At 39.3% G+C, this 24,381-nt stretch overlaps 3 protein-coding genes across 5 annotated transcripts; 2 read left to right on the forward strand and 1 right to left on the reverse strand.

The window, feature by feature from the left end:
- The first annotated feature begins 783 nt into the window (after positions 1-783).
- Positions 784-2,987, forward strand: LOC103706499. Of its 2 annotated transcripts, none has more exons than XM_026804442.2 (3): positions 784-1,281; positions 1,368-1,504; positions 1,621-2,987. In XM_026804442.2, exons 1-3 carry the CDS (start codon positions 1,244-1,246, stop codon positions 2,595-2,597), a joined length of 1,152 nt encoding a protein of 383 aa, XP_026660243.2. In that variant the 5' UTR covers positions 784-1,243; the 3' UTR covers positions 2,598-2,987. The 2 variants fall into 2 exon arrangements, with proteins under 2 accessions (XP_026660243.2, XP_008788839.2); XM_008790617.4 differs by having other exon boundaries at positions 787-1,281; positions 1,365-1,504.
- Positions 2,988-3,205: 218 nt separating this feature from the next.
- Positions 3,206-9,452, reverse strand: LOC103706498 (eukaryotic translation initiation factor 4E-1-like). The gene is made up of 5 exons (XM_008790615.4): positions 9,081-9,452; positions 4,873-5,038; positions 4,634-4,759; positions 3,621-3,686; positions 3,206-3,517 (listed from the first exon to the last, which is right to left on the reverse strand). Exons 1-5 carry the CDS (start codon positions 9,365-9,367, stop codon positions 3,467-3,469), a joined length of 696 nt encoding a protein of 231 aa, XP_008788837.2. The 5' UTR covers positions 9,368-9,452; the 3' UTR covers positions 3,206-3,466.
- Positions 9,453-13,405: 3,953 nt separating this feature from the next.
- Positions 13,406-23,382, forward strand: LOC103706500 (probable E3 ubiquitin-protein ligase HIP1). 2 transcript variants are annotated; one of them, XM_008790618.3, is made up of 6 exons: positions 13,406-13,791; positions 17,473-19,375; positions 21,088-21,138; positions 22,392-22,490; positions 22,571-22,714; positions 23,001-23,382. In XM_008790618.3, exons 2-6 carry the CDS (start codon positions 17,585-17,587, stop codon positions 23,130-23,132), a joined length of 2,217 nt encoding a protein of 738 aa, XP_008788840.2. In that variant the 5' UTR covers positions 13,406-13,791; positions 17,473-17,584; the 3' UTR covers positions 23,133-23,382. The 2 variants fall into 2 exon arrangements, with proteins under 2 accessions (XP_008788840.2, XP_008788841.2); XM_008790619.4 differs by having other exon boundaries at positions 13,457-13,791; positions 17,462-19,375.
- Positions 23,383-24,381: the final 999 nt, after the last annotated feature.

Consider the following 24,381-nt stretch of genomic DNA (forward strand, 5'->3'; position numbering starts at 1 on the left):
ACAGGTAATATTGTTGGTTCTCAAAGCAACCAGACATGAATCAGCTACTTACATGCTCTTGTGTATGTAAAACAACTGCACATCAGTGGGATGAACAAGCGTTTGCATCATGTTGATCATGAACTTATGCTGTCACACACAACACGAGCTGGATACCGGTCAGAGTAGCAGCATTTCACGATAACGTTAACTTGGCTTTAATATTTTTTCGTAAGTCGATCCTGTTGCTAAGTTTTCAAATCTGAACCATCCCAAATACTCTCTTGGGTTCTAATGAGTGCAAAAAAATAATTCATCTTCTTCTGTGTCGACTGCTTCAAGATCTGTACATATGGATGTAAGAAGTTTGGAGAATTTTGAGATCTGTGCGAGGCATGATTAAGTTGAAAAAAAAAATTCATCATTCTTCTGCAAAAGATACAACCTGAGCCCTTTCCTTCCATGCATCGTATTTGTGGCCTCTTAATAAATAAATAAATAAATCTTGACAAAAGAGGTGAAAACTGAGCTAGAGGCTGTTAAGGAGACCAGTTGCCTTCCAAATTAACTTTAATTCAGAAGTCTGTTATAACAGAGGTAGCATAACAAAAAAGGCATCAGTCCCGACAACTCGAGCAGCCTATCAATGGTATTATAAAGTCTGAATCTACTCTTATTACAGAGAACCGGCGAATCCATGTTTTAGATCACCTGGTAGGAACAGAATTCAGATGTACGACACGGAACCATATATCCACTGACCTATGCTTCTTTCGATATTGTTAAATGGAAAATTACAAGAGCAAACCCAAACACAGACCACTTACCCCCCATATTCTGTTAAATCAATGAGAGATCATGTTTTTGTTTTCTTTTCTATAGAGCGAGCGCTTGTCAACAATCGCAAGATCATTGCATCAGTCTTTATGGGATATGGGGGGAAAGAGATGATGAGGTGTGGTTCCATGATAGTAAATTGTTATTCGCTTTAGTTTTGAGTTAGATCTAAGTGTCGAGTTGACTTACGTTTTCGGTTTAAGTAATTAATCCTTGGAATTCATAGACTGAAGTGCAATCTTGCAAGATTCAAGCGTATTTTTGCAAATCCAGGCTTGAGAGGCACAATTGCCTATTTCTCGTTGGGTTTTGGTAGTCTTGGTGAACTCAACTAAACTGGATAAAAGCTCTCTTTCTCATCTCTCTCTCTCCAGTCCCCCCCGCCCCCCCTCTCCTTCTCTCTCCACTGCTCCATTGGCGGTTCAATATGCCAAGAAAGAAGTCGGTCAAGCCGCTGCTGCTCGTGTGAGTCTCTCTCTCTCTCACTCACTCACTCACTCACTCATCTCTCTATTCTTTTCCTCTCAACATTTCTTGAACCTTTTCAGCAGAGGAGACCGCCATCGCGAGGAAGACGAGGAACCCCATCATGGAGGTTGCGACGATGACGACGACGACGACGCCAAGCCACCCCCCTCCGATGCCATCACTTGCCTCAGCCTCCTCAAGCACGATTTCTCCAAGCCCGGTACGCTCCCCCCCCCCCCCCCCCCCCCGGTCTATTTCCTTCTTTCTTGGGCCTCTTGGACAGTCAAATGATGATAGCGTTGTTCTTGTTCTTGAACGCGACGCAAAACGCCGCAGTGGAGAAGCTGTCGGAGGCGTACGGGAAGTGGCGGGAGGAGAGGCGGACGAGCGCGTGGCGGATGGAGCGCCAGCTCCGGGCGCGGTGGGCCCTCGACCAACTAATCGACTCGGAGCTCGCCCGCTTCGACGCCCACTTCAACCGGTTCATGCTCCCCGCCCGTCCCCGCGACGTCGGCCGCCTCCTCCTGCCCCCGTGGAAACTCCCCTTGGAGAACGCCGCCCTCTCCTGGCTCGGAGACTGGCGCCCCTCCGCCATCCTCTCCCTCATCCCCGTCCTCGCCGCCAACTCCGCCCTCCTCCCCCTCTCCCCCCGCGCCCTCCGCACCCTCGCCGAGGCCGCCCGCCGCATCCGCGTCCACGAGGCCGTCCTCGAAGAGGAGGCCGCCGAGTACCAGATCACCTGCGTCCTCGATCTCCCCTTCGGCCGCCGCGGCGGAACGGGCGGCGGGCGGTGCGCCGGCGGCAGCTGCTGCGGTGGCGGCGGCGGAGGTGAGGAAGATGGAAAGGGTAGTGGGGCGGGCGCAGCGGCTGAGGTATCGGGCGCTGGAGGTGGCCGTGAAGGGGGTGCTCGACCGGACCCAGGCGGCGGAGTTCTTGGTGGCCTTCGCCGGGATCCAGGAGTTGGTCCACCGCCAAGCCGCCCGGTGGAGGGCCCGGACCGGTCCGGTCTCCATCACCCTCCACGCCTTAAATGCCGCCCGCTGAGCCGCCTCTCCGGGCTCCGGACCGGGTCCGGCTTCGCTTTTTCTACTGGTTCTTTCGCTCTTTTCTTTCCTCTCTTCTTCCAGATCCTAGTCTCCTTTGTAGCACAGCGTTCTTGTGTAAGGCGAAGAAAACGTACGTCAAGGAATCCTTCTTTAAATGGATACTACGATCTTGGAGGTGGTTGGTCCATGGATCGATACTCGTCCTTCTTTTTTTTTTCTTGGTACATAGAAGAAGAAAAGACAGTACTCGTCCATTTGCAGCCTTAATTCTCTAGTCCGCGCACTTTGCTTCAATTCTTGAGCATTTAACGCATGCATTCCTCTTTTCTAGTGGTTGCTCTTATTTAAATTGTATTTTGGAGCACGCAGTAGTTTTTAATATTATGAGCATTGGTTTTAGAAGAAATCATTGCGTGCGCACAGCCACACTGATGCGCGTTGGTTCCATTCATTGCACGTCCGTCTCAGTGATCAGCAATTCATGGCATGCACCAGATGCCATGCATGCAGTGAAACGCAATAATTTTTTTTGTGTTATAGGGTTATGCCAGAGCTGGGTCAGGATGCCAGTGAAATTTGTGAAGAACTGGAAATGCTGGGTGAGAAATGTTGGCTCGATAACAAAAGTTGGCTCTTGCCATTAAAAAAAAAAAAAAATCAAAGTGCTTCAATGGATAGATAATGAGAACATATCACCGAGATGTTGTTGTGACCGATGCAAGTGCTGGTGGATGTGGAAATGCCGGGTGGAAGAATGTCCATGCTGCAGATTTCAACTATTTTCCTGCTACTTGCATTTTGACAAGTAGGCAGACAACCGAGGGGTTTGACAATGCAAATAGAACCAAAGTGCCGCAGGCTTCACAACAAACATATATCAAGAGGAAAATCAACACCACAAAGGGAGCATTAAGTCAACATTACTATAAGTCAGCATTCAAAGATATTAGCAGCTAGGCTGACAGCGCAAGAAGCTATACAGGGATCAAGAAGGAACAAGACCATCACCGAAGAAATAAATCATCAGTATCCACTGAAAATGTCATCAGCACTATTTGATGTCATCGCCTCATGCTTCTAGTTAGATGCTAGAAAAAGCAAATCATAGGTTCATTCTACTTGTTAAAACAGGAAGATCATATTTGATATCGACTCTTGGCAAATCTGTCGTGCTTCTTTGCATCATCCTGTAATCAAAATGAACATTGTGATGTGAGATGAATATGCAGTAAAACATCTCTCCAGCAAGCACATAGTTCATGTATTTTAATGGTTAAAAACAGAACTTACATGCAGTATAAAACCAATGGTCTCATTGTAATCCAGGATCTCCTTCCATTGTTTCCCAATGCTCAACTGTAAAACATTTTTTTTTTTAAAAAAAAAAAATATATATATATATATATATAACCTTCAGAGATATGCCTTGATCAGTGAGAATTTGAAACATAGCAAGCCATGTTTAATCATGATTGGATGGTGCATGGCATGAGTTGGAGACAAGTGGCTCTTGATGCTGATATGATCAGCTTCTCAATCAGGTCAGCTTCCAGTTGCACGCAGCACAAACATTGTAGACAAATCAATGTAATCAAGGTTTGACTCTGACCAACTAGAAACAAAAGATGAAAAGAACACTAACAGGAGTCATACTTCAGTTCACCTCAAACTACAAGACTTGGGTTATAATCCCCACTCCCCGGCTTAGCAAGCAGAGGTTCTCGGTTAAAGCTTGGATGGTGCACCCCCAATATTGGAACCTACATAGTTATAGTGTGGGTGGTTTGCCCCCATTCTCTCAAAATACCAAGACTTGTCCCATTTTATGAGGGGATCAGCTCATTGAATTAAGGTATGACACATGAAGGTCCAAGTGAATCCCAAATGGCTTTATACCACATATCAATCCTCAGCTGGTCTCAAATTCTTGGCCAAGGCAAGTTTTGAAGAAAAGACAACATCCAATAAAATCAATTAGGCCAGTCAGCAGGTGGAAAATTCCATCTTATTGGTTCAATCCACGCAGGCAGGATATGTTTATCACATATATTATTTCCTATGACTTTGTAGATGATAGATCTGCACATCTTTAAGCCTGTTAGTTACATGAACGATTTAGGAAGTCAAAGACAGTACATAGATGTCTCATAGATATGAAACCAAATGCTTAATGCTCTCAATCAATAACACTATCACATAAAAAAGGCACAGCAATACATATATGATAACCTCATACTGGAATTTAGCATCTACGATTAATTGTCCTGTAGTCAGATAGCCTAAATACATGCTTCAGTATTTACCTGAGCAGCTTCATTCAAACCATTTTTTGTCCATATGGAAATCTTCTCTTGTTTTGCTCGTACATTGACGACTGCCCCACATATTTCTTCACCATGATCAAACTGCTCGCCGAGCATAGCCAACAACTGACAGAAACAAAAAATAAAAAAAGTGTGAAAAATTCATCAGCAAACTACATCTGCATTTTGTACTGCAATATACAACTAAACAAAAAAGAGATGTGAGAACAACAGCATACTGTGTATAACCACCACGTATCAACCTTCCCCCTAGAGCAGCTTATGGTCCATTTTCCCCCATTTGCACACACTGGGTCCTCCCATTTTGGCTCTATTTTGTATTTGAAACAAGAGAAGTCCGCTCCAACAGCCAATTTGCTTGGGCGATGTATATTATTGTAAAGACTGGGACAAAAAGGTTTTACAAACAGATCTCTTAATAGGTAGACAGCAAGGACTGCTTATTTAGCATAAAAGAGTAATAAAGTGAGAAGCAAACTGAAAAAATAGACATAAAAATGTATAAGTCATTTAAAATAAGCATACAAAAACAAGCCAAGCGAAGAGACATCAATAAATTATATTATTCAAAGAAAAAGATAAAGCATCATAATTATATTAAAATGATAGAAAAATAAATTTCAAATGGTTGATAATAACAAGACGATGCACTTAATAGATGATAGAGATGGCATGGACCTGTTAGAAAATGACTACGCTGTTGGCATAATCTCTGACCACTGCTACTACAATTTTCTTAAAATACTTTGAAATACTCATTCATAGATACTCATAGATTGCAGAGGATATGCAAGAACCTCATGGAGAACCATGCCTTCAGTTGTAAACAAGGGAAGCAGAGTAGACCATGAGCAAGAGCAGAAGTTTTGTATAAAAGGAACATGAGCAGTAATCCTTTTCTTTCAACGGTATGGTTTGTCCCAAGGAACAACAGGTGATACGCTCTAGTAAAAAGGATGAAATCATAACCAAAGGGACCAGCTAAGATGCTCCAATCTATTCCACCAATAAGTGATAATAAAGAGAGTGAGATTCCATGGATTCTCTAAAACCATAATCCTGAACATGGAAACTGAATGACCACTGAAAGAAAACTGCAGCAGGATACTTCCACTGACCACAATCACAATTCTGGTTGTCAAGGAAAAAGGTCAGCACAAAATATCAGGTTTCGTAGGAAACAGAGTTGCAATGAATTTTCAGATCAGAATGGTGATATGGATGATTATTTTGCATAGTATGGTACGGATAATGCTAGTATTGTTTTACCTGAACAGATCTTAAAAGAAAAGCACATAAATGGTCTGGAGGTATTAAAATTCACAGAAATATTCTAATATGTAAATGAGTAATTGCTGCAAGCAAACAAGAAAACAAGCAACCAAACCTGCAAAGTAGAATACATAATGATAATTTATGAATGGCAGCTTCTACTTTATTAAAAGCATGACTTTCATTCTGACACACATGGCAAGATGAGTTTACAAGAAACACCTCAAGATGCAAATCATGCATTTCAAAAAGCCACGAAAATTGAAAAACATGTGCCATTGTGCTCTACAAGATCAGTTAGAGTTAAAGTAGAATGATCGATGATGAATTCCTAACTTCTTTGTTTTCTCCAAAATGAATTCTAGAAGTTTAAGTATCATACATAGTCCCTAACCCAAGGAATTACATGTTAAAACAGAGAACCAATAAATCCTGGGTTTAAAGCCTCGTATTTCAGGTAAGAGCATCCATAGGAAGAAAGCAATCCAAAGACACTCTCTCCATGGTATAGTTTTAATTATGTGGATTGGGAAGTCATGGATAGATCACCCATGTTTGGTCAATAAGCAGTGGCAATCGCCTTATAAAGACTCGCTTTCGCTGCAGCTCCGGTAGGTTCCCTTAACCACACCAACTGCTTTTGAAATGACTTTGCCATTCATTATTAATTGAATCCGAAGGTCACTCTACAACCTTCACATGGCCTTCAGAACTTCAAAGGGTATCTATTGCTACCAAATCATGTCATTCGGGCTCAAGGATGGATGGAATGGCGCTGTAGGAACCGGTAGGATTCGAACCAACAAATAGAACGGTTTCCATCTTAGGGCCCTAGTCATGGACTGAGATGATGGATCACCGTTTGGAGAGATAAGATCATATCGAGTGATTGGACTAAAGTTCAATTTGATGTGATTAATGCTGATACATCCTATCGGGCTTTACTAGGTAGACCATGGCTGCACGAACACTTTGTGGTGCCCTCTACTCTCCACCACATGTATATAGAGAAAACCAATAGAAACCCCTCTTGCTCATCCGCAAATACATTTGCAGTCAAAAAAGAGAGAAAATAATTATATCCACCTAGGAACACCACATCCCACTATACCAGTTCCATGCAATTGGTCACATGGTCACTATATTGATTTACAAACATCGTCAAAAATCCCTTTTCTAATGGTAATTGATATTGTACATGGTGATGCGTAAATATAGTTGCATATTTAAAATGTTATTTATATGATAAATTACTCAAAATAATGTGATACACATGCTAAACCATCATTGCATGCATCTAGGATCATTTCTCATGTTTGATTTCTTGGAAATATATATATATATATATATTTGTTATTGGTTCAAGGATATTACAAACTAGTAGAAAGCGGTTTAAATCTGTCTAATATAAATAAATAAATAAGTTTGCCTAAGCTTACTGAAGCAAATCTTTTGATAGGCTAGATATAAGTTTGGTTTCATTAGTGTAATAACCTAAATTTTTGGGATCGTGGGCTAGCCCAGAGGGGCCAGGCCCGAACCCGACCCGTTCTCGACACGTGAGCGGATCGGAGAAGAAGACCCCAACTGGGAGTCTTTTTCCTGCCCGATTCCGACGAAAACAGCAACTCACCGAGGGCAATTCGAGTTCGATTCGAACTCGAGGATCTTGCCTGTTAACTCTCCTCCTTTGATTTTCTCCATCCCAATCATCAAGAATCGCCGCAATTCAAGCTCTTCTTCTCTGAGCCTCCTCGATTCGTCGTCGGAAAGGGCCACCGGAACCTCGTTCCTTTTTTTCTCGGGCTTCTAGCCGTTGTTCTTGGCCTTTTGGAGCTGGCGAACCATCGGAAAATCGCCGAAACAAGTCCCATTTCGGTTTCATCGCCCTATTTTGCCGCCGTCGGCCGCCAGTCAGCCGCCATGGCCGCCGTCAAGTGGGGGCCAGGCCACCATGGCCGCCACCCCCTTGGTCTTGCAAGGGGGAAGGGAGGAGGGTCAAGAGAGAGGGTTTCTCTCTCTTTCTTCTCACTCTTTCTCTCTCTCCGCTCTATTTTCTCTCTCTATTTCCCTCTCTGGAGGATAGAAGATATACGAAAAAGACTAGAAAGATTATACTTTGAACCTTTCTATGTATATTAAGTACATCTAGTCTAGCATATGGGGAAGATAAGTCGGAGTGAAATGAAATGGTTAGAAGGAAACGGCAAAAAGAGAAGAGTAGCTGCTCCGTGCAAGATCCTTCCGGATCGAGACCATGGTTTTTTCTAGTTGATCCGAGTAGATGGTAATAGGGACTCGAGGGATTGGGTGATGGACCCCTAGTGGACGTCGGTGACGGTCTAGGTTATTAGTCCATTATTTGACTTTCTTTTGATAATCGAGTTTGATTCTGTAGAGGAAGAGTCATCTGTGCAAGAAGATTCTAATCGGGGTACTCTGCACCCTAGCTTATTGATCATTGTATTAGTCAGTCTTCAATAAAGGTTAGAATCTCTATACTTGAATCACCATATATATATACTCCAGGGACTAGGTGATGGATCTATGGTGGATGTTGATAGGCGGTCTAGATTACTATGACTTTATTTTGATAATCGAATTTGATTCTGTTAAGGAAGAGTCATCTGCACAAGAAAATTCTGATCGGGGTACTTTACACCCTAGCTCGTAGACTTTGAAATGGGTTAGTGATCATTGTGTTAGTCAGTTTAAGACTCTGATCTATAGAGTGTGCAGCCGTATTGCAATTCGGACCTGAGTGTTAGATCCAGGGCGTAACATTTAGACTCGAGCTCGGATATCATAAACATTCAGATTGCAATCAAACAATAAAATGGTTTATGTTTCTCAATGACATTCTTCAAAACAAAAAAGAAAAATCCAGACCAACCCAATAGAGCAGCCCTAACAAAAAACCTAGCAGACAGTTACGATGCTAACGATCATAATCCTCGGCAACCATGTGTCATGACCCAACATCAAAGCTTAGAAACTCTTTCCTACCTACAAGTACAACATAAACAAAACTATAAATCCATTAAATATTTAAAAACTATAAACCTTCTCAGTGTATGACCTAGATCTGTCATGATAAATACGGCATGGAAAAGAACAGAAGAACATTCGTTAGAAAGAGAGAGCGTTTCCCTACCCCCAGAAGTCTTCAACAGTGGAGAAGGTGTGGACCGGGCGGATGGAGCTTCCCCAAGCGGCCTGCTTGGATTTGGCGGAGGGGTTGTCGAACCAGAAGGTCCACGAGTGCTCCAGAGGATGGCTCTGCCGCAACCGCCGCGGCCCCTCCTCCACCTCCGAGGTGTTCGGATCCGCCACGATCTCTCCTTCCTCCACCTCCTCCGTCGCCTCCGCCTCCGCCGCCGCCGCCGGAGGCCCCTTGCCCATTCCACCGCCCTCTGTGGTCTTCTCCTCCTCCTCCATCATCGCCTCGCCGCCCTCCAGTCAATCCCTGGAGCTCCGGTTTTCAAATTCGAACCCCATCCTCCGGGCTCGTGGGGAGGGTTGTTATTGAACCCGGCCGGCCGGGCCTAATTCGTCCACATGTCGCCCCTGACCCGGTCCAATCGTCGCACGAGCATCCTTAAAATAAACGGCCGATGTAACGATTCTGGAGTCGTTAGTTAGCCAGCACTCGGCCATAAGTTAGTCATTGTAACGGCAGTAACGATCATTCCTCAACAAATTCTTTGCTCTTCTGATTAAAATCATATCTCTCGGATTTGAATCTCGGAAAAAGAAATCAACGAATATGATCGAGTAAGATATAGATTTGTCCATGATTATAATGGTAAGTAAATGTTTCAACCGATTCCATGTACCACAGTAACCTTAAAGTGCTTCAAATCTTTCATGGATCTTCCATAAGCATCATGTATAATCTAAAAGCACTTGTTTGGTTCAAAAAAAAAAAGAGAAAAGTATGGTTAATAAAAAAAACCTCACATTTCGTTGGAGTTTTTTTAAAAAAAATAGAAAAGTAAATTTTTTTATGAAAATAAGATCCACACATTTGTAATATATATATATATATATATATATATATATATAGAATATATAAAAAAATTCAATTTCCACCGGCTAAGCAAATTTTTATTTCTAAAAATATCCTAAAGTTTTTAGACATAATGGAATAAGATCTTTTTCTTTGTTAAGAACTTAACCAATATTTTATACAACTTCCTCACAAAGGTAGGTACTAAACTAAATATAAGCTATTTTGGAATGATTTATTTTTATATGGTTAATCAAATATATAAAAAATACTTTTTCAAACATTATATATCCATGTATCAATTTTTTAAAGAATATTTCAGTGAAAAGAAATCTTTTTAATCCTAAAAACAAATCTGATGCTAATAAGGAAATTTTCTGCAATTTTGCAATAGTTCGCGTGTATATTTAATTCTTACTAAAAGATAACTGCATATATTTACTAAATTAACATTTTAATTAAATAATCAATGATTTAAGGGTTTGTTTGGAGCATGGACAAATTCCATTTGTGGCTGCCAGCGTGTTAGGAGCGAAAGGGGGGGCATCCAACAGATCGTGGTAACCTTTGATGATTCAGTACCAGAAATATTAGGACGCCAGAAACTACCTTTGGGAATGAATCTACTGTAGCTATCTGTCTCTCAGGAATTCTATGATCTAACTTTTTTTTTTTTTTTGTGTATCGGCGTCTCACTACATACAGCCGTGAGTACACTCGAAATAGTCACCGTACAAAATACGCTCTAGTGCCGATGGCACATGCTCTAATGCTCCCCATATGACGGCTCCAGAAGGAAGCGATCCAATCCATCGCATTATTTGCCTCCTGAAATATAAGCATGACACCGAAGGAATCAGACTCCTCCAGAAGATAGCTAATATCACTGACTAGAGGGTGCAAATATGCCCTGTTCTAGATTCAGTCGATCATTATAGCTGAATCATCCTCAAGAAAGATCCGTCGCACATCTAGGTGCACTCTGGCATGGACAAGATCCTCCCATGCCGCACGCAGCTCCGCCACTAGGACTGACTCATAAAGAATATGCCGACCTCTGGCGGCAATCAGTCTGAAATTCTGGTTTCTAATCACAAAACCCACGCCACATCTGCTATCACCCGCTAAGATACTACCATCGAAATTCGTCTTGAGAAAACCAAAGGGTGAAGGCTCCAAGGACCCAACATCTCTTTGATCTCATCATTTTGTCCCTCTACCCAACAGCTTTTCTCTTGCCATTCAGCCAATGGTGAAGGTTATACACCCATAACGTGTTCATGCTTCCAAACAAGCCCAACTGGTTGGGTTATCACTATGTAAGAAAAAGTCCAAATATGAAGGCACATAAGTAACCATTGATGGACTGAGCCTGTGACATGAGGAGGAAAGGAGGCGGCAGGGCAAAACGGTGATACCCACCTTTGCAGTTACCCTAGTTAGATTTTGAGCTCTGTTGACTCACTGATCTAATAGCTCAAATCACCTTAAAAATCCAATTAAGTAAATATAAGTATGATATATTAAGAATAACATTTTTATATATTCTCGCTCGCCTGAACCTGACCCAATTTACTGGTAGGTTAGGATTAGCTAACCGTTCTCGATCCACAAAACCAATGAGTCGGGTTAGATGGGTCAAGTTTAGATTGGGTCAAGTCAAAAATTGCACCGTCAGTGCGGGTGAGCACAAATATGCTCCAAGGAGACGGTATAAGATAAAAATTCCATTGATGACATGCTTCAAAAATTAATCAGTCGTACCTAATGCTAAATTCTGAAGTGGAATACTTGCTTACTTTTCTTCCTACAAATAGTCAAGAGAAAAAGTTCTTTCAAATTAACAATGTTGTTTATTAAGAAGAAAACGTAGTAGCTAATTTATCAACATGATAGGCAATGTTTCCCATGGCCCATTGATGCACAGTCCAAACTCCAAACTAGGAGGGGATTTAGGTTGGGGTTGGGCTAGTGTAAGTGATGAAACACATGGTGGGAGACTAATTAAAGGGAACGAATACATTGCAAAATAAAACTCGATAGAACTAAATAGATTTGCAACATAAATATAGCACAAGTGATAAGCTATAAACAATATAACCTTACGTATCTTATTAAATTAATTGTAATCTTAGCTATAGCTGTACCATATTAATAATAAAATGGTAATACAATGCATGCAAGTATATGATATTGATGATAACCAATTAGAGTGTGACCTAACTTTCACATCCTCATCCTATGGGAGAAGGTCTTTGGTTTGAATTTTGCTATTTCAAACATCTGGTTGTTTAAAAGCATTTGTGGTGCAATTCCAAGGCACATGAAGGGTGGCCACACAAATATGGATGCAAGGAAGATTGAGCATCAAGACTATATTAAAAGATGGGTTTACTGAGTTGGGGGTTGAGAAGATGGCTTGTTGAGACCGATCTCCCCATTGTTTGGCGTAGACCAAGGGCGTGGTGGCTTACTGCGTTCTTTATCATTCCAATAAGACCTGTCTCTGAAGATTTTTTTTTTTTTCTAAGTCCTAAATAGATTAGGACCAGGAACTGGCTAATTGAAATCCCCAGAGGCTGGAGGAGCTAAAGAAAAACAAATACCATGAAACTTAAATTTTCTTATTTAAAAAAGCAATAGAAGTATAGCCTCCTTTTTGAAATAGGAAAGCATAAAGAGTACAGTAACATAAAGTTTCAAGGAAATATAAAACAAATAAAATATTAAAAAACACACAGATGGCTCCAAGCAAATCTAAATAGATTTGGTAGATAGTCTAAATCTTTGATTATTTTCTAGTCGAACTTGTGGTTTATAAATGTAGATACAGTTGATAGCTCAATTTTCACATACTTGGTCACAATAACCCAACACACTCTTATTCCCACTCATATTTTACTGATATTGCAAAAGTCATACAAAAGAGATTTTTTTTTTTTTAAATACAAGGTTTCTAGAAAGAAAGATAAGGTGATTATTAAGTATTAGGAATATTTTGGGGTTTAGATTTTATTTTTTTATTTCAAAACTAGTTGAAGGTCATGAAACATGAATCTTCAGAGAAATTTGTTTAAAAAGAACATTGACTATTTTCAGGCAATTAGATAACTATTTTAATCTCCAAATTTTAATTTTCCACGTATATGATTGCAATATAGAAGAAAAATGATTCTATGCAAGTTTTTTACCAACTCCAAATTTCAACTATCAAAGTTAGTGGTTTACATTGACCTGCTAACTTATTTAACATATTTGTTAAAGTTTAAAATAGAATTTACATGAGATATATTGCAATTTTGTCAGCTAGCTAGCTGGTTAAGGCGCACTAATTAAACTTAAATATGAAAAATAGTACTAACTAAAAAAAAATAAAAAAATCACATGAATTAGATTATAAAAAAACTTTTTAAAATGATAAAATATTGAATTTGGGAGTACAAAGCAAAGATGATGTGTGAGAGGTGAGACTGCATTTATGGCTAGTGACTCCGTTATGATGCATATACCCATCATTACTTTTCTTGTCTATATATTTTTAACTCTAGAAATCAGCAGGAGCACCAAAGCATTCCAAGGGGGAAAAAATTTCCCCAAATTCCTCCATCACTGCCCTTGTTTCTCTTTCTCCCCTCTTTCTATTCCAAACGCCCTCCTCCCTTCTCCTATTTCCCCACCCACCCCTTCTCCTCTTTCCTTTCTCCTAACCAAGGCCCGGAGTTTTCCTTGTTCTATCCTAATAGAGAAGCCAAGGGGAGACCGGGAAGTTATTTATATATCATCTACAGGGAGAGGGACAAAGGGATCTTCTTTCTCTTCGATCTTTCCGATTTCTCGATCGTTATACGGTTCTGTGGTAAGCTCTGATGAATCCGATCATCTGAAATCTAATTTCTTGCGTTTTTATTGATTTTTTTTTGTTGATCGATTTTTTTTTGAGGGAAAAATTCGATCTTTATGTGCTTTAGAAGCTCGCTGCATGATGGTTGTTTCCGGTTGCTAAATTTTCACCTTTTTCGCATCAAATTTCAAGAATCTGGGTCTCAATGTTGGTTGGTGTCTGGAGATCAGATCGTGGTTTCTCTTTTTTCTTACTTTTTTTATTCTATTTTGTGCTATTTATTTATTCATTTAGTTGGTGTTGTCTGGGGCCGTGCTTGCTTTGGCATCTTGGTTACTGTGGGCTTGAAAACATGGAACTGTAGCCACCAGAGGAGGCGTTCACATGATTTGCAACGCTCTTCTTCCCCAAAAGTTTCCGTCTTTTGTCTCTTTTCGTTGGTTTTTCTTGTTTGTATCTTGTGGCTAGGTTTTAAAGGACTTTCCTTTTTCTCATCTAGGGACAAAAGGTACTCCTTTCTACTATTTCCGATTGCTCTTCTGTTTTTGATTTTGAGTCTATGGCTGTAGCACTATTTTGATTGTTGAATTGCCTGTCTAGAATCGAGAGACATGATTTTTAATCACCATTTGTTAGTCTCACCTTTACCACACGCTTAGCAATTGAAGTGGCCCAAAGGTGTGGATGCTAGGATTGATAAATAGAGTAACCAAGTCCATGTAGAACTGCTATAATGCTAACCCAAACAGTTTAAAGGATTGATATACAATCACAAATTGGTCTTTGATCAGATTTTTGTAGATTCCAGACTGTTGTATAGCAAAGGGAAAAGAAGATCTCGACAGCACTTGTGAAGAAAATGATTGAAAGGACATAGAAAGAAACACATCACGTATGCCCCAGGAAATAAAATGAGCTTATGAATATCATGACATGTTGCAGTAGACATTTGGATATCTTATGATATGCTTGAGTATTGTTATAACATGTTAATGGAAACAATTATAATTATTGATTTTCACAATAGAATGACAATTATCGCCAGTTTTTGAACAACATAGGTTCATTTAAATAAATTCTTTATAATGCAGTGGACAAGGCTATTGTTACTAGCAAAAGGAACCTCTAGTTTCAGATAGGCCATGCACAAGTAGAACATCTGATGTTAGATAGATATTCATGAAATAACAATAGAATTAGATGAAGATTAAAAAATATGTTTTTCTAAGTGAAAAATTTTATCATTGTAACTATATTTTGAAAGGCTTGCATCTCAGAAAGTTGATGTCTTGTTGAATTTTGCATAACTAGATTTAAACATGTTGCCATAATGTCCTGGAAATATGTAGCGCACTTCTTCATTTATTCTTACTGAAAACTTTTGTAAAATGTCGTAAATCTACTTGTGGAATGCTTATGCTGTCCGTATGAGCATGTTTATCAACTTAATATCTCAATGAAGTCACATCGTGCGCAACAACAGTAGGCAACTGCAAATCGAGTGTGTGCGTAATGGCATGTTGCCCATATACCCATATATGTATATATGTATGTATATGTATATATAAAAGTAAGTTTAGTATTAAGCTGCAAGTCTTTTATTCGGGAACCAGTAATTTGATAGGAAGTGTTAAAGAATTGCTATATGTTTGTATAAGTTATCATTAGGTCTCCATTAGTTTGTATGCATATGTGGTGTCAATCGTGTATCTGAGTACTATATATGAACCATGCCATACAATTTGAACGAAATATGGGCAGTATAACATAGAGGTGGCAACTTATGACCCGATCCGTCAACCTAACCCATAAACCTCCTATTTTAAACAGTAGGTTTAGGTCATAAACGGGTCAACCCATCTAGATCTGTTTATTAAGTGGGTCGGGTTTAGGTTTATACCTTTGACCAGTTTAAACCCATTCTGACCTATTTAATAATTGAGTCGAATCATAATCCGACCCATTTGACCAACTAAATTCTATCATGTTTAACCCGACCCCCTTAACCTGTTTAACCTTTAATCCATTTAATCTGTTAAAAACCTACTTAACATGTTTAACCCGTTTAACCCGATTTGATCTGTTTAATAAATGGGTTATACGGATCAAGTCAGATTACCTATTTAATAAACAAGTCTGGTTCAGATCTAAAGTTTTGACTTATTTAATAAACATGTCAGGTTCGAGTTGACGAATTTTTTACCCGACATGCATTCAACCCGATCCAAGCTGACCCGGTTACCGCCCCTAGTATAACATGATTGCTTTAAAATTTGGTTATAGTGAGAGAGGTGTTCTGGACATAGTACAACCTATGGATAGTCTTTGATTCACCTTATTAACTCATAGTAGGATTGATACCTCAATCTTTTTTAGCATCTATTCAATGATGCGAATAATGGAGGAAGTTACCTCCTTCTGACCTAATTAATTAGCCATGTCTGGAACTATGAGGAGGAAGAAAAGTTTTATATAGTGCCCATATTACCATTAACCTTTTGTTCTCTTAATAAAACTTGTAGAGTGTGTCCTTATATCTTATGAAGCATGCTCTTGTAATATTAGCCGCATGATAGCCTGCACTTCTAGTGTACAAAAAAATAACCTCTAATTGTCCTAGAGGAAGTTCTATTATGATTCTGTATATTCATGTGAATCATACAAACAATGCAACTTTATAGTAAATCAAATCATAGACATAAACTTAAAAATGATAGAATCACCTTTCGTGACAAGAGACATAATGTTTGTGACAAATTTACAATTTCATCACAAATCATCGAGTCAAATATTGTAATATGCCAGCCTGTTTATATTGACACTAAAGACAAAGATGTTTGGAATTTCCAAACAAGCAGTCTTCATTATTCATTGATGTTGATTGATGGCTGATTGTTTTTTCCATTGATATTTGCTGGATTCATTTTATGATCTGATAGATAACTCACTATGTTAAGAGCACATAGTCTTAAGCTAGAATATCTAGCTATTAACCCTCAAATCATGCTTTAGAGGTCAGTAAAGGTATCTTAAAATTTCTAAGTAGCAGGTAGATGATGCTACTTCTTTCATAATTAACCAAATTATTCGTATGGCTGCCAAGTTTTATGAACCACTTGCACTAGATAGCATCGTCAAAGGAGAATTAGAAAAGAAAATCTGGCATAGATTTGGAGCTTTTACCTTTTGAAAATAGAGCAAAGTATGCTGGTTATTTCCCCTTTACATTAGGTCTAGTAGATCTCTAATGTGCATATTGGATAGTGATGATGGAGAAAACAGGGCTTGAAGTTTAAGTTTCCTTTTGCTGTGAAAACAATAATATTGTTGGCACCATTTCATACAAAATAGTTCTAAATCTCCAAGGAAATACCCTTCCTCTGTGTTTCTTTATTTTTGGGTTCTTTTTTGGTAGGAGTCTGTATAAAATGGAAACCTATATTTTAAACAATTAATAAGGAAAACAGAACATCCATTTAAATTAAGGATTTTGTAAATTGCTAGATTTTAAATTTATATGTTGTGTTTCTTTCTACAAAGTGTATATTTTGCAAGTTTCTGTTTATACTTTCAGTTATTATGAGAGGGCCCATGATCATTTAGTACTATATTACATGTGTCTGTAATTTTTTTAAATAAAGAGTTAGCTGTCAGAAAATCTACTTTTTTTTTTATCAAATTTTAGTTCTTGTGCAGGTTGCTCTTGTTCAACCCATCGAGCTGAATTATTGCATACAACTAACTGTTTGTATTGAAGTACATTTTAATACTTATTTCGAAGTTCTCAGGAGGTGACCAAACTGACCCTATGCAAGGGCAAAGGAGTACTGTAGGGTCCTTCACTGAGACGTTTGAATTTGACCAGGGGTCCAATTCAAGCAACTTAGGCAGAGATCAGCAAATATACTGGAATAATTTGCTTGTTAATCCGGTAGAGACCCAGAACTTACCGGAACATCTACTATCATCTGGTGATATGAATACATCATATGAAAATATGTCCAGTCAAGAAAGTGCTAGCTTAGGTACTTGGAGTAGAGGTGAACCTAGCTCTAACGAGGACATACTAAACCAGGGCAGCCACGATGAAACAAAAATCGAACAGGGATGGGCATCTTCTCTCACAGGTAATAGGGGAGGTGGACCAAGGATAGAAGGAAGTTGGTCTGAAGCAACCAACTTGCTTTCTTTGGAAAATACGAATATAAATCTTAACAGCCATCAGGTGGACAATGGTCAGTCATTTTCACAAATTTCCAGTTCTAATGGATTTTCTCAAAATTCCGACTACAATGCAGCGCATGTTGGTATAAGCAGCCAGAACCTAGATCCTGGGCTATATCCTCATCCTTACAGTTCAGGCTTCTTGCAGCATCAACATGTCTTTCCATCAGTTGGTTCTTCAGATAATTTTGGAAGTTCTTCCAGGGGTGTTGAATTTTTCTCAAATGATAGTGGAGGTAGACAAGGAGGTACATTGGATGGTCGACACTTGTCACGCAAGAGAAAGAGCATAGAAGGAGTTTCTGGGCAGTCTTCAACCAGTGGAAGTTCAAGTTGCTTTCACCAAAGCGAGAATAGTTTGTTGGGCTCGGTTTCTGCTCATCATGGTGATACTACTGGTTTAAATATATCTATCTCATCTAGTCATCTAGGAGGTGCAATTCCTCCTGAAGAACAACTGAACCCAAGGACGGACATCACTACAAGAGCAGTGGCTTATGATCACCATCCTTTTAATAGTTCAGAAGGAAATACAGGAAGCTTTCAGAGAAATACTCGAATGAGAATAGACTCTACACATCAGATTGATTTGTCTCCACCTGAGCTATGGCCCCAAGGGAATACTATCAGGCGTTCTAATCATTGGTCAGTCCATCAACCTTCTTCTTCGTCTAACCCTTTAAATCAGCGAATGGAATCTAGGCTAGGAGTTGCAGGTGCAAGTTCACACAGTCAGCCTCAGGGACCAATCTTTCCTGATTTGTCTTCAAATGTGCACTCTTTCCCATGGAATGGGACTGCCAATCCAAGGATTGGTAGTTCTTCAAGTTCTCAAGTCATTGTAGGTGAGCGATCAGCTGTCGAAGAGTCGAGCACAAGGAGTGTGCCAAGGAACGTTATTTCAGAGCACTCAATGATTGTTCCTGCATCTAATGCCAGACATTTGGTGCAAGATCCGGCAAGTTGGAGTTTGACAAATGGAAGCACAAGCATACCTGGAAATGCAGTTCCTACATCACAATCTGGCTCAGGTGCAGGAATTCATCAATCATCAGGACCAAATTGGATGTCTCATCAAAATTCTCCAAGCCAACGTCACCGGATGTTATCAGAAATTGTCCGTAGATCCCTATTTCCTTCAGGCGGCACTGAATCTAGAGATCGGAGAATCAATCTGCATCCACGCCATGGCCATTCTTCTACCTCACAAGCGATTGGAGGCCGCCAATCTGGAGCTGGTTTCCGCGGCCATCAACAACCATACTTGAGGTCAGCAGTTACAATGGACCGCCAGAGTGATAGTGTTCCAGGCATTCCCCTGTCTGCACGGACTCTGGCAGCTGCAAGAGAGAGAAGAAGCAGGATGATATCAGAGGTATGCTTTTGATACATTCATCTTCATGTCAGTCTTTACTGATGTTTTTTGTTTAATATAGCTATAATCTTGCAAAAAATAATGCTTTTCTTGGTATAATATGAATGTTTATGGACATTTAATGGTGAGCCAGGGAAAGCTGATCCGCTAATAATTATATTTACTTACAGAGTGATAAGGACTGTTTTTACAATAAAAGTATGTTGTTTATATATTTGTTACTTGTAGTGAGGGTTTGTGTTCATGAATTTATCTGTAAGTACATCATAATAGATATGCTATTGCATGTTTACTGTGAGTACCAACCAGGATAATAAGTTCAGTAAAGTTTCAAACAAACTTCTTTCTAAAAGGACTGAAGTATTTAAGCTTTGGCAGAAATAGCCTGGTTGATTTGGACAAAAACGAGTCTAGTTACTCTTGTATATGCATAATGGATTTCTAACGTAATTATTGGATTGACAAACATGGATTTGCAAACACTTTCTGATGCAACTTTGGACCATGTTGAAGCATCCGATGTCTAGAGGATCTTTTAGGTAAAATGGATTGATACAAAGGATGTTTGCATGGCAAAGCAATCTTATGTATGAATAGTTGACAGGCTCCCTTTTGTAGCATTATAGAGTTCATCATTTATTTTCTGCTGTACTATGCAGTACTAGATGGAAAAAAGAAGTATATCATCAGAGTTATCACATGATTGTTAATCATTTATTTTCTGAAATACATAGTTCAGTTATTTATTTATTGGAATGGTGCCTGCCTGAGCTAGATGGATGATAAAAACATTTCACTCACAAGATAACCTGGAGTAGGCCTTATTGATAAAGCCAAATGACCATTAAGGATGAATAGTGGTTCTTGAACAGTCATTAGAATACCCTTGTAAGTTTAAGGTTTACATCAAATTGAAGATATGATACCAGAAGGTCAACTATATCAAAGTTGTGACTTGGAGAGTGGATTAAAATGGTATAATATCTAAATTAACAATTTGGCATTTAATTAGGTGTTCTATACTTGCATTTCCTTTTTCATCTTCTTTTTAGAAAAAGAAAAAAAATGTTAGGATCCTCATTCTAGAAGCTTCTCAACACGGAAGGAGCTGTATCCCTAAGTTATGCAGCCAAGGTTGCCTTATGAAGGAGAAACACCCTGGGACCATTTGCTAGAGTTCTGTGGTTAGTATTGAGCTTTCAAGTTTTAATTCTTTTTTAATCATGCTCATAGATATTTCCTGCTGTTACAACAGCTTCATGTTTGTCAATATTCATTTCCAGTTAGTGTCAAGCTTTCATGTTTAATGCTTGTTATTATTCATGCTCGTAGATTTTTTGATTATCCCCACCCTGCTACAAAATCTTCATGATTGTCAATATGGGCTTCCGAAGCAGCTGTTGAAATTTTTAGCATTCTGTCCTCTATCAAGCTCAAGTTGTTGATGGTTTTCTTTTTCTAAGATTCTGTTATTTTCATATGCATTTCTTCATCAGAAATATGGAAGCATACCATTGCTGTGAATCATAGGAAGGTCACTTTACCATCTTAGTTCTGCATACTAATAAATCAGATTTTGTATTTTGTGTCATTTACATTTTCTGGATACTTCTTAAATTACCTAGCTTGCTTTTGTTAAGAAAAACATTTACCCTGAAGTTATCTTTCTTTTAATTTTCATAATGCTCATTAGATTTTTCTTTCTGTGACAGATTCGTAATGCGCTGGATCTCATCCGACAGGGAGAAAATTTACGATTTGAGGTCAGTGTTTATTATATTGTTGTTATCTGCATTACTATGTGCACAACTAATATATGCAGTGGTTTAGTGACTGTATAGCTTTGCGTATGTTGTATGTGCCACCAAGGGATGAGGAAATGTGGAGCAAAGCCATAACCTGTGAGCATTACTTTTTGTTCCGCAGCTTGGCTTTTGTGCAAGGAGCCAGCTTGCTTGATGATCTGACCAAATTTCGCTAGTCTGACCACTAGTTGGTGTTTGTGGCTAATGGTCATGGCCCTGGCAGTCTATCAGTTTAAATCATAATTCGAGGTCCTTTGTCCTTTGCATTTACTTCAACTCCAACTACAATTTAATGTAATATAAAGTGGTTGTACATGGCCCCTTTCCCATTGAAGCCCCTTCAAAGCTAATGTGAGATTGGAACCAACTGATCCCCACCCTCCTCATGTGTTTGTCTCAGCTGTCAAATGTCTACACTACTGCCTCCCTCGATGTTATTCGCCCTCTGATGTCGATTTTGCACACAAACACCGACACACACAGTGGGGTTTGAAATGAACTCGTTTTTTTTTTGTTGGCGGAGGGTGGGGTTCTTTCTACCCTCTCTGTTTTGCTTTTTCCAGCTAGACCTTGTTCTGCTAGATATTTTGTGTTATATGTTGATAATTGAGGACCATGTATGTGCATTTCCTTATTTCATATTAGTAGCTTGTTTTTGAGGTTCATCATGACGCCCTCTATGTACTGTTGTACAATGTCTATTCATTGGCCCATCTTATTGTGAAGGTCCATGATAATCAGACCTTGACCTGAACTTTAACCAATGTGCTTTGTCTAATGATCAAGTTATGATCCATCAAAGTTTAAGATGGTTTTATTGCTGGTCCCCAACCTGATGCCAACCCTTTAAATTGATGCCAAATTCCTGCCGTGGTATCTTTTGAAAAAAAAATGAGCGGCCTGCCTTGGAACCTTAATGGATAGTTGGTGGTAGAAAGACCTATGAACTTAACTTCTTGGCTCCTCATTTTAAGCTCATAAAAGCGGCCCCCAAATGAAGAGAGAAGAAAAGCCTATTCTAGACCAGCAATAATCTATAAAATTTGATCAGTGAAGCGCTTTTCTGATTGTTTCTAAAACATTCTTTTTAATTTTGATCGTTGAAGCACTTTTCTGACTGATTCCAAAAGCTTTTTTTTAATTAAAAAAAAGAAAAAAGAGAGAATCTTCTATGCCATGTAATTTGACCTGGGGTGGTGGTATTTGTGCAGGATCTTTTTATGTTTGACCATTCTGTATTCTTTGGAGGTGGTGATTTGCATGACAGGCACAGGGACATGCGGCTGGATGTGGATAATATGTCTTATGAGGTAAGTAGATAATCCCTTCTTGGTTATCTATCTTCATTGCAATTGAAGGTCCTCATAATGCAACCGTCATTTTTCTCCAGGAATTATTGGCATTGGAAGAACGGATAGGAGATGTAAGCACCGGACTTAGTGAGGAAATGATTTTAAAGTGCCTGAAGCAGCAAAAATGTACATTCGCTATGTCAGATTCACCTGGGGAAGCCGAGCCATGCTGCATTTGCCAGGTTTCTATTTCTTATTTCAGTTTTCTCTTTTACTCGATCTTGGACAAGTGCGATGCATGCAAGGATTTCTCACCTAGCAAGCACGACAACAATAGTGGTCGCAGTTTTTTCTTTTCTTTTCCCCCATGATTTAGAATTGCCTGCTATTCATCTCCATTTTCCTCGTACTCACACTAGATTCATGTGGGAGTATTGAATGTCCGACCGACATCTCACGGGGAGTTCTCATTGCATGTTAGCATAGATAATCAGCATCCATGATAGATTGTCCTATTCTTTCTTGCAGGAAGAATACAGCAAAGGGGAGGATCTGGGGACTCTGGATTGTGGGCATGACTTCCACACTGCCTGCATCAAACAATGGCTGATGATGAAGAACTCGTGTCCCATATGCAAAACAACGGCTCTTGCAACCTGAAACAGAAGGGCGGCATGCACCCCACCCATTTCAAATTAGAGAATAGGGTGATTTTCAAGCAAAATGAGTGATTTTATTTACTCTGTTTCACTAAAATCAATACAGTGGTGGATATCATATTCTCTGTGCTTTTTGCCCTCGGCAATTTTTACTATACCTTGAAATTGGTAATTCCTTGAAGTTGAACATTTCATGTGCCCTATCTGGAGATTGTTAGGTTTTATGAATATGCTTGGTTCTCGTGGCAATATATACTGGAATTCAGGTTGGTGGGTGATATGATGGAATCGACAGTTCCTCTCGGAACCATGTAATGCATCCTTCCAGTTGCGAGACTGCTTCTTTGGGTAACACCAAGGATATTTGAAATGCCTAGTGAATCTTTTTATTAAAAAAATGGCATGCCAAGCTTCTTTGTCTGGTAATGACTTATGATGAATGAACGTTCCAATCTATGGTATTGAAATCTATTTGATCTTTTGAAGTGATCTGCTTAATTTTGTACTGCATCAAAACTTTTTCTTACCCATAAAAGTATTGACCCCTCATTAAAATACAAATATTTGTGTATTCAGATTTCAGAGCCTGTTTTGTTGGGCATATAAATAAGCTATATGTTTCCCACTTAAGAAATAACAAGTTTTTTTTTTTTTCTCCCAGAAACTTTAAAAAAAAAACAATCTCAGTCCCATTTAATTAAACGGTCTAGAAACAATCAGTCTTATTCTTGCCCATAAAAAAAAAAGTTTTTTTTAACAAAGACAACCGGTCTTATTCTTACCCAAAAAAAAACAGCCTGTTTTATTTAATTAAAAATCCGAACCTCCCATTAAAATTATGGTTGGCAATGCTTAATCCATGAATTAACTCATGAATTAAAAATCTATTTTATAAAATGATCAGTTTCAGATTTGAGTTTTTTTTTTTTTTTTTTTTTGGTATCTCGGCGACTCACACATGACGAGTGTAAAAATGGCCAACAAAATCAGAAAACAAAATGCTACGCAAAGGCGTAGGCACAGCCTCGTGGTCTATCCAAAAAAAAGTCTCCCGAGTGATGAGCCGTGAAGGAAGCAACCCAATCTGCCGCACCGTTCGCTTCCCGATATACGTGCGAGGCTTGGTAGGAGACAACCTTCCCTAAAGCTCTGCGGATATCGTAGAGCAGCGGCCGGTCCTCAACTGAGCACCCCCCTTCTCGAATCCACCCGATCACCGTGGTCGAGTCCCCCTCGAGAAGGATGCGACC

The sequence above is a fragment of the Phoenix dactylifera genome, chromosome 7 (genome assembly GCF_009389715.1).
Source record: "Phoenix dactylifera cultivar Barhee BC4 chromosome 7, palm_55x_up_171113_PBpolish2nd_filt_p, whole genome shotgun sequence".
Classification (NCBI taxonomy): domain Eukaryota; kingdom Viridiplantae; phylum Streptophyta; class Magnoliopsida; order Arecales; family Arecaceae; genus Phoenix; species Phoenix dactylifera.

Excerpts from the sequence above, each read along its gene's own strand:
- LOC103706499 (XM_008790617.4), top strand. The coding sequence starts at position 1,244 with ATGCCAAGAAAGAAGTCGGTCAAGCCGCTGCTGCTCGT. Across the intron at positions 1,282-1,364 it reads GTCAAGCCGCTGCTGCTCGT|CAGAGGAGACCGCCATCGCG; the intron begins GTGAGTCTCTCT and ends GAACCTTTTCAG. Across the intron at positions 1,505-1,620 it reads GCACGATTTCTCCAAGCCCG|TGGAGAAGCTGTCGGAGGCG; the intron begins GTACGCTCCCCC and ends AAAACGCCGCAG.
- LOC103706498 (XM_008790615.4), bottom strand. The coding sequence starts at position 9,367 with ATGATGGAGGAGGAGGAGAAGACCACAGAGGGCGGTGGAATGGGCAAG. Across the intron at positions 5,039-9,080 it reads ACTGTTGAAGACTTCTGGGG|TCTTTACAATAATATACATC; the intron begins GTAGGGAAACGC and ends TTTTTGTCCCAG. Across the intron at positions 3,518-3,620 it reads CCATTGGTTTTATACTGCAT|GATGATGCAAAGAAGCACGA; the intron begins GTAAGTTCTGTT and ends TTTTGATTACAG.
- LOC103706500 (XM_008790618.3), top strand. The coding sequence starts at position 17,585 with ATGCAAGGGCAAAGGAGTACTGTAGGGTCCTTCACTGAGACGTTTGAA. Across the intron at positions 19,376-21,087 it reads GAAGCAGGATGATATCAGAG|ATTCGTAATGCGCTGGATCT; the intron begins GTATGCTTTTGA and ends TTTCTGTGACAG. Across the intron at positions 22,715-23,000 it reads AGCCATGCTGCATTTGCCAG|GAAGAATACAGCAAAGGGGA; the intron begins GTTTCTATTTCT and ends TCTTTCTTGCAG.